Source organism: Musa acuminata, chromosome BXJ3-11 (assembly GCF_036884655.1).
Source record: "Musa acuminata AAA Group cultivar baxijiao chromosome BXJ3-11, Cavendish_Baxijiao_AAA, whole genome shotgun sequence".
In the NCBI taxonomy this organism is placed as follows: Eukaryota; Viridiplantae; Streptophyta; class Magnoliopsida; order Zingiberales; family Musaceae; genus Musa; species Musa acuminata.
Genome location: NC_088359.1, coordinates 31,501,161 through 31,508,616, shown reverse-complemented (window position 1 = coordinate 31,508,616; position 7,456 = coordinate 31,501,161). Strand labels below are relative to the sequence as shown.

The 7,456-nt window shown below is 38.5% G+C and overlaps 2 protein-coding genes across 2 annotated transcripts; both read right to left on the bottom strand.

The window, feature by feature from the left end:
• Nucleotides 1-1,723: 1,723 nt before the first annotated feature.
• Nucleotides 1,724-2,956, bottom strand: LOC135653077 (protein LURP-one-related 15-like). The gene is made up of 3 exons (XM_065174544.1): nt 2,680-2,956; nt 2,374-2,601; nt 1,724-2,245 (listed from the first exon to the last, which is right to left on the bottom strand). Exons 1-3 carry the CDS (start codon nt 2,935-2,937, stop codon nt 1,997-1,999), a joined length of 735 nt encoding a protein of 244 aa, XP_065030616.1. The 5' UTR covers nt 2,938-2,956; the 3' UTR covers nt 1,724-1,996.
• A 390-nt stretch (nt 2,957-3,346) lies between these two features.
• On the bottom strand, nt 3,347-5,935 carry LOC135653078 (protein transport protein Sec61 subunit beta-like). The gene is made up of 2 exons (XM_065174545.1): nt 5,814-5,935; nt 3,347-3,731 (listed from the first exon to the last, which is right to left on the bottom strand). Exon 2 carries the CDS (start codon nt 3,724-3,726, stop codon nt 3,478-3,480), a length of 249 nt encoding a protein of 82 aa, XP_065030617.1. The 5' UTR covers nt 3,727-3,731; nt 5,814-5,935; the 3' UTR covers nt 3,347-3,477.
• Nucleotides 5,936-7,456: the final 1,521 nt, after the last annotated feature.

The following is a 7,456-nucleotide window of genomic DNA, read 5'->3' as shown; positions in this document are numbered from 1 at the left end:
GTTTAATACTAGATGAAAATCTTATTTTATGAATCTATATAATTAAGACATAAGTCTCATTAATTTTAAAAGATATTTATAAAAGAGGTATATATCCTTCTGTATTATTTGAAGTAAAAAAAAAAATGCATGACATATAATTAGAAGAAAATGAAAATATCTTAATAGAAAAAATTAGTGAAGATACGTAATTTTCAATAATATTCTTACTAAGATACAAGACGTTAAGATTGTACAAAATACAATCTACCATATGCATAATATTAATTTTATTGGAGTAAATGATTATGTTGGATTAGATTATTTAATTTCCATCAAAAACATAAATATATTTTACCTCTCTATAGAAAAAAAAAATTAGAAAGTTGATTGTTAACCTGTCAAAATAAGTTGTTGATCAAAATAAGAAAATTTTATAAAATCTGAGAAATATTCTACGAGGAAAAAAGCCTGATATTTATGATTGATTTCATATTTAGGGATTGGTTCAAGAAAGCTAAGATTCCAAATAAATTAAAGTTTTACAATTTATTAGAACAGATAAGATAGAATAAATCGAGCACATCGAAAACTATTATGGAATACAAGGTTAAGAATTTAGATATTCTAAAAAACATTACGCATAGCAACAACATAAGATTGCATCAAGTTTCAAGGCTTTTCATAAATTTTTTTACAAACTTTAATCTAAGAGAATATATTCAAATATTAAATCAAGCTTTGCGATTAGATAGGATCTTAGTTTAAAAGTCTTAATCAAGATAGGAGTTACTATCGAGTCAAAGTATTGAATTTATCTTTTTATAATCAGAGAATAATATTTTATTGAATAATATATATATAAGTTCTGAGAATTTAGTTGTTGAAGTGTCTCTATTATCATCTTACGATTTCTTCCTTGATGTTGGCAGCTAAGAACACATCCAACACGGTCTTGACTTGGAGAGAATAACTCCTCTTGACGCTAAACAGCAGATATTTAGGATCAGAGCTATCTCCCTTGAAGACCTGCCACCGGTCATTGACGCTACGCAGCTGCATGACGGAACAGCCAAAGTTGGATGTGTGGCAGACGTGAGAAGGTGGACCTTCTCCCGCATCGAGATCACAGGCTTGCCGGAAGCGTCGACGACTACATGCCAGCTTCTGAGGCTCCGCTTACGGACTTCAACCTTGAAGACGACGTTGCCGTTGGTGTCGGTCACGGCGAGGCGGTCACAGTTCAACCAGGAGGCGTCGATGAAGAACGTGAGGTCGATCGGGTACGAAGCGCAGAACCGCGTGTCGACGATGGCGTCGGGCCGAGAAGTCCGACTACTCGATTGCATCATCTTATCTCTCTCTCTCTCTCTCTCTCTCTCTCTCTCTTACAGCTGAATTGGTGGATAAAGATCAAGTGGATCGTTTCAAGTATTTGTTTAAGGTATGACGCAAATAGATGACATGAGACACAAACTCAAGTGAGGAGGCAATAGAAAATTAGCCCGTCATCTCTCAAAGACCTCTTCAGAGAGTGGATCAGTGGAAGCAGACAAGCCTAATAAATCTGAGGCACAAAACAAAGAAAGGGGTTCTTCTTCAGTGTTGACGATGTCAATTAGCTTTCATTTTCTTTTGTCCACTGAAAAAGCATGATCAGCTATAATATTTAGTTGAGATTCCTAATCAAAAGATACACATAAATCTCCTAATAACAAAAAGGATAAACAGAACACCGAAAAGATCAGGAAACATGATTCTTCAATGCTTGAAAGAAGTGGCAGTGAGCTCTTCAAACAAGCTTTATGTATGATCTCTAAACAGGTTCAGCTGCGGTGCAAACTACTATAATCTTACATACATATATAGCCATCCCACGATCACACAAAAGGAGGAACATAAGATTAAGTACTACAACCCAAGTCTTCCATGAACATCCAAGTCTTCACCAAGCACCCATCTGTGGTTTCATGCTGCAGAGGAAGTCACTCGTTGTTATACTAGCAGGCATGGAGAATTAGGATCCACCTAATGCAGCTGAGATTGCAGACGAGATTGCAGATGAGATTCCATCTGAGATTTCGTCTGAGATTTCGTCTGAGATTTCATCTGAGATTTCATCAGAGATTTCAGTGTCTTCTTTAAAGAACTCATGTCGAATTATGGTCAGAGCAGTAACGAAGGAGTAGTCGGTGTTTGGGTTGACGGCCACGCCGAAAGCATCCTTGGATACCAATCCATTCACCAATTTGTATTCTTTGCTCATCTGCATCGCCACATCACACAATTCTAACAATGCAACTCCACATAAAACTTGCAATCAATGTTTTGATCTAAATCTAAAGCTGCTGAGATCTGTGTGCTGTACAGTTTGTTTTGGAGAAGGTTAAGTACCTGCGCGATCACCATGGAAGAGTCGCCCTTGTACACAGTACATGATCTCTTGCGGAAGCTTCCCTTGATCTTGAAGTCACACACCTCCTCCTTCGTGTTGGCAGCTAAGAACACGTCCAACTCGGTCTTGAATTGGAGAGCAGAACTCCTCTTGACGCTAAACAGCATATGCTTAGGATCTGAGCTATTTCCCTTGAAGACTTGCCACCGGTCATGGATGCTGCTCAGCTGCATGACAGAACGACCAGAGTCAACGTCTTGGACTTTGCAGAAAGAAGGATGCGAAGCAGAGATGAGGAGGTGTACCTTCTGCTGCATCGAAATCACAGGCTTGCCGGAGGCGTCGACGACCACCTGCCTGTTTCTGAGGCTCCACTTATGGGCTTCGACCTTGAAGACGACGTTGCCGTTGATGTCGGTCACCGTCAGGTGGTCACAGTTGGCGGCATCGATGAAGAACGTGAGGTCGATCGGATACGGAACGCAGAACCGTGGGTCGACGATGGCACCGGACGGCGCAGCAAACTGAGAACTTGAACTCATCTCTCTCTCTCTCACATTCATTTCAGTCGTTGCGTTGTTGGCGTATAAATGAAGTGACATTGGAAGGTCAACTAAAACAACTTGGATTTAGACTTGACTTTGATCATATGTTGGATATGATTGCAAGAAATGGAATTATCTTTCAGTGGGCGAGTGGATCCAAATCAGTGGCCAATCCGCGTTTCTTGTGCATTTACATTTGAATTGGAGGAGAAGACTATCACTCGAATCACACGGAAACATCATTACCATCATAACATTCGTAGTACCCCCTCGTCACCCTCATCACAATTCAATGGCTTACTTCATTCACAATGTTCAACATTCTGATGACAAGCACAAACAAATTCAACACTCACAGCAGGTTGGATTGACTTCAAAATAACAAGTATGCTGTATGTATGTCAATTATAGAACGAAAATGCTGCAGTTGGGGCAAACTCCAAGGATTCTGATAATAAAATTGTCACAATGCCTACCACCCAATACATCGTCTGTGTTTTGCTCAAATCAAGAGTGCACCTTTAGGGAGATCAAAAGTAAGGACGCAAACATGGAGCTCTAGTGACGAACAAAATAGAGTTTACCGACGACATGCAGAAGAGCAACAACAGCAATGAATCCAATGCTCATAAAGAGAACAGTATTGGGAGACATCTTGGCTCCCGTAGCATCGTCGGTGTAGAACTGGAGCATCGTGCTCGCACCTCCCCCTGCTGCACCAGCACCACCACCACCTGGCCTGCGTCTGCGCAAGCTGGCAGCTGCTGCTGCACTACCTCTTGGTGGTGCTCCGCCATTGGCAACCATCTCAACTGTCGCAAAAAAAATAATAAAAAGTAAAGCATACAAAACACAATCTTAAATATGGAGAAAGATCGTGTGTTCACGATGGAGCCAAAACAGCAGAAGAATGCAGTGAACATGTTTATGATGCAAAAGATGCATTCATTAGATTGGATTGCTAATGGCCAGAACCAATCATGTATTAGTTTTTTATTACAGCTAAAGAAACAAGAAAAAGAGAATTTCACACTAATAAATATCAACCCAAAGGAGGTTAGAGGTAACAAGTACATCTCCATAGTGCAAAATGAACAAAAATTCCACTGATACAAATATTGTTGGCATGATACACTATTTGCTCCTGTTGTAGCTAATCTTGCCTAGCCACTTGAGTATTAAAATAACCATCAAGGACTTGTGAATGAATAAAGGAAAAAGAAAATTTTGAAGGAACTTGAGGTCAATAACCATTCAACAATAATTTCCATCGCAACCAATGTGGTCGTAAAACAATCACCTGGGGCTTCGGCTAGATTTCGACTAGATTTCGGCTAGATTTCGGGCCAAAAACAAGCCTCTAGATGTCTAAACTATGCTCACATGGACCACTATTTGCTGAACCATTAATCTTAAATAACACCCATCATTACCATCATTACAAAATCTTTTGTTAGACGTGATCAACTTTGAAAGACTGATCATAAGATATTATCTTAAAATGAAAAAAAGAATGGCCAAAAAATAAAAGGGCTTCAGTCGTCTGTCATAGTGATTTAAATAAGAGCTACAACACTCGCTTAAGTGCTCGGGCAAGGCGAGGCCCGAGCATCTCGTGTGTGGACCATGCGGCGCGCTTCAATGAGGCATCGCCTGGGCGCTCGCTCGAACCTAGGCACTGGGCATTTTGAACGAGCACCCGGTTCAATTAAGCAAACCAAACCGGTTTAAGTTTAGTTTGGTTCGTAGTTTCTTACCTCAAAAGTCACGCTTCATGCCTGCACGACCCCGAGGAACCCTAGCTCTACTTCTGCCTCTGCCACCAACGCTTTCTATCGCTACCTCTGCCGTAGACTCAACGGATCAAGCACCTATTTTTTAATTATTTAAATAATTATTTTTAATTATAATATAATTATTTTTATTTAAATAATTATATTATATATTTTTAATATTTTAATATTTTAGAGTGCCTCCTTTTGCTCGGGCGAGCACCTAACGCCTCAAGCACTTTGGGACCCAGGCGCCTAGCACTTTTTAAATCACTGATCCATCAGAATTATTTTTAGTCTTTCTAATGTTATTCCCTGCTTGGCTAACAACTTTATTTTATTTAACATCAATGTATATGCATCGTGTTCATAAATTCTACGGATACATTTAACAATCTAATACATCTAACTGAAAGTAGTTCCTGTCATACTTAAAATACCTACAGATAGGATGCCTGTAAAGCATGCAGCTTCATCAGTAACCAATCGACCAAACAAATAGCTCAACAAAAAAAAAAAGGATTAATAAGTGCCACAGATATTGGAGACTGTTCATAATTCATTAACCAAATTGTTTGCTAAAGCCACCAAATCAAATATATGATTTCTCCTAGAATTTTCTCGCCACTCAGTAAACCACACAAATTTCTAACCAAACATATTAGTTCTCAAAATTGTCTTTTAGCAAATGGTGGTGAAGATCAAGCACTGAAAGAAAGCATCAAAAGGTTATTTAGGATCTCAATGTAATTCCAGAAATATTACTTAACCAGGGCAAACAGATCTACCCTCTGAGAGCATATTGTGATACTCCATAGATAAACTTGACAACCCAAAACAATAGTATATGTTCTCACGAAATTCACACATTTCTATCGAAGAAAAACAACGGATTAGTGAATTCCTACCATCACATCAACCCAAATATCAGAGATCTGATCAATCAATCCTTTAATTCAAGGATAAGAAATGATATAAGTGAATTAAGGAGACGTCGGAATTACCGATCCTAAAAATCCAGATTTCTAATGTAAAAAGCGTCCTCAGACCAAGGTGCCAAATTGATCGGGTGAAACAGAAAAGATCGAGACGGGATGCGTGTGGCTGCGATCAAAATCGTACCTTTGTGCAGCAGATGGTCGAAAAAACGCTAGGGTTTCCAACGAGGATACCGCCCAAGAGACGATCCCGATCCTTCGTGCGTATTTGACGTGCGGCATGTCTAATAGGGCTGTAAATGGGCCGGGCTAAAAAGTCCATGTAATGAAATTAGATTTATTTGGGGAAGAAAAATGAGATATATTTATTTTAATGATATATTATTTCGGATATTTGGTAAGAAAAGAAGATAAATATTATTTTCATAATATTTTTTGTTCGGACCAAGTCGGCACTAAGAGGGGGAGGGGGGGATGAATTAGTGTTTACGATAAAATCACGTCGGTTTGAAAATTTTCATTCGATGAAAATCGATCGAAAAGATACTTGAAAGCACGTTCGTAAGGTAGTGAAAGTAATAAGCAAGTAAATCAGTTTACAATATAAATAAAAAACATAAAAGAAATATAAATCATATTTATAGTGGCTCGTTCGTGACCTGCATCCACTCTCGATTCCTCTTCGCTCGAGGCCATCGGCTTCCACTACCGATCTTCTTTCAATAGACGAATATTAACTACCATTTTATACTCTTTCTCGTTTTCACAAATTCAAGAGATAACATTTACACTTTTCTCTTTTACACTTATACTTCACTTCTTTCTTTAGAAGAACTTCTAACTACTATGAAGATATGACTTTATACTAAGAGATTTACAATTTTTTCACAAGGATTTTTTTCCCCTTTTTTCAACTCAATTTCTTGCTTCTCTATGCAGAAATAACTAGGTTATTTATAGACCTCAAATAACTTTAAAATTGGAGCTAAAAAAGATATCATCTCGGGTTTCCCGGGTTCTGGTGGTACCACCGCTTGACACAATCTGGGAGATTGTGTTTAAGTAGTACCATCGCCTGACATAGTCTAGGAGATTGTGTCTCGAAGACTGAGCTTCTAACAGTGCCACCGCTTGGACCGATAGTGCCGTCGCTTGACCCAACTTTTGGGTCATTGAATGAACTTTTCTCTTAACCAAAAACAACCTCAACATAGGCCAAGTTGGCCTCTAATTGAGTTGACATAATTTCAACTCAATTACAACTCAAAACTATTTTGATTTAGATAATTATTACAAAGCATTAATCACATGTTGTCTAACATGTCATTGGTTCATTGGCGCTTCATCTAATTCTTCGTCGCATCATCCTCTTTTGTGGTCTTTTGCCCAATCAACATGTTGACCTTCACAACTCCGATCTTTTTTGGCACAATGTCCGCTCTTTTAAGCCCGATCCCTGAACTCATGATACGAAGTCATCTGCCGACACACCAACTGATCCTCCGGCTCGACATCCAATCTTCTGACATGTTCCACTTCACCTCAACATTGATTCTTCCTGCTTTAATTGTCTCTTCATGATCGAAACTAGTCCTGAATCATTCAAAACGTAGATTAGATCATAAACTCTATCAATTTATTTCATCATCAAAATTCGAGATTCAAAAGTTTTATCTCAAATAAATATCATAATAAATAAGGCAGGCATATAAATTGATAATAAAAATATTGATATTAAGGTTTGGGGGTAAAATCCCATAAAAAGTAAGGTTGGTGCATTAGAGATAAAAGGTATTAATATCGGATTCGGGTCGGATCAAGAATTCT

Excerpts from the sequence above, each read along its gene's own strand:
- LOC135653077 (XM_065174544.1), bottom strand. The coding sequence starts at position 2,937 with ATGAATGTGAGAGAGAGAGAGATGAGTTCAAGTTCTCAGTTTGCTGCG. Across the intron at positions 2,602-2,679 it reads TGATTTCGATGCAGCAGAAG|CTGAGCAGCATCCATGACCG; the intron begins GTACACCTCCTC and ends TCTGTCATGCAG. Across the intron at positions 2,246-2,373 it reads CTTCCATGGTGATCGCGCAG|ATGAGCAAAGAATACAAATT; the intron begins GTACTTAACCTT and ends GTGGCGATGCAG.
- LOC135653078 (XM_065174545.1), bottom strand. The coding sequence starts at position 3,726 with ATGGTTGCCAATGGCGGAGCACCACCAAGAGGTAGTGCAGCAGCAGCT.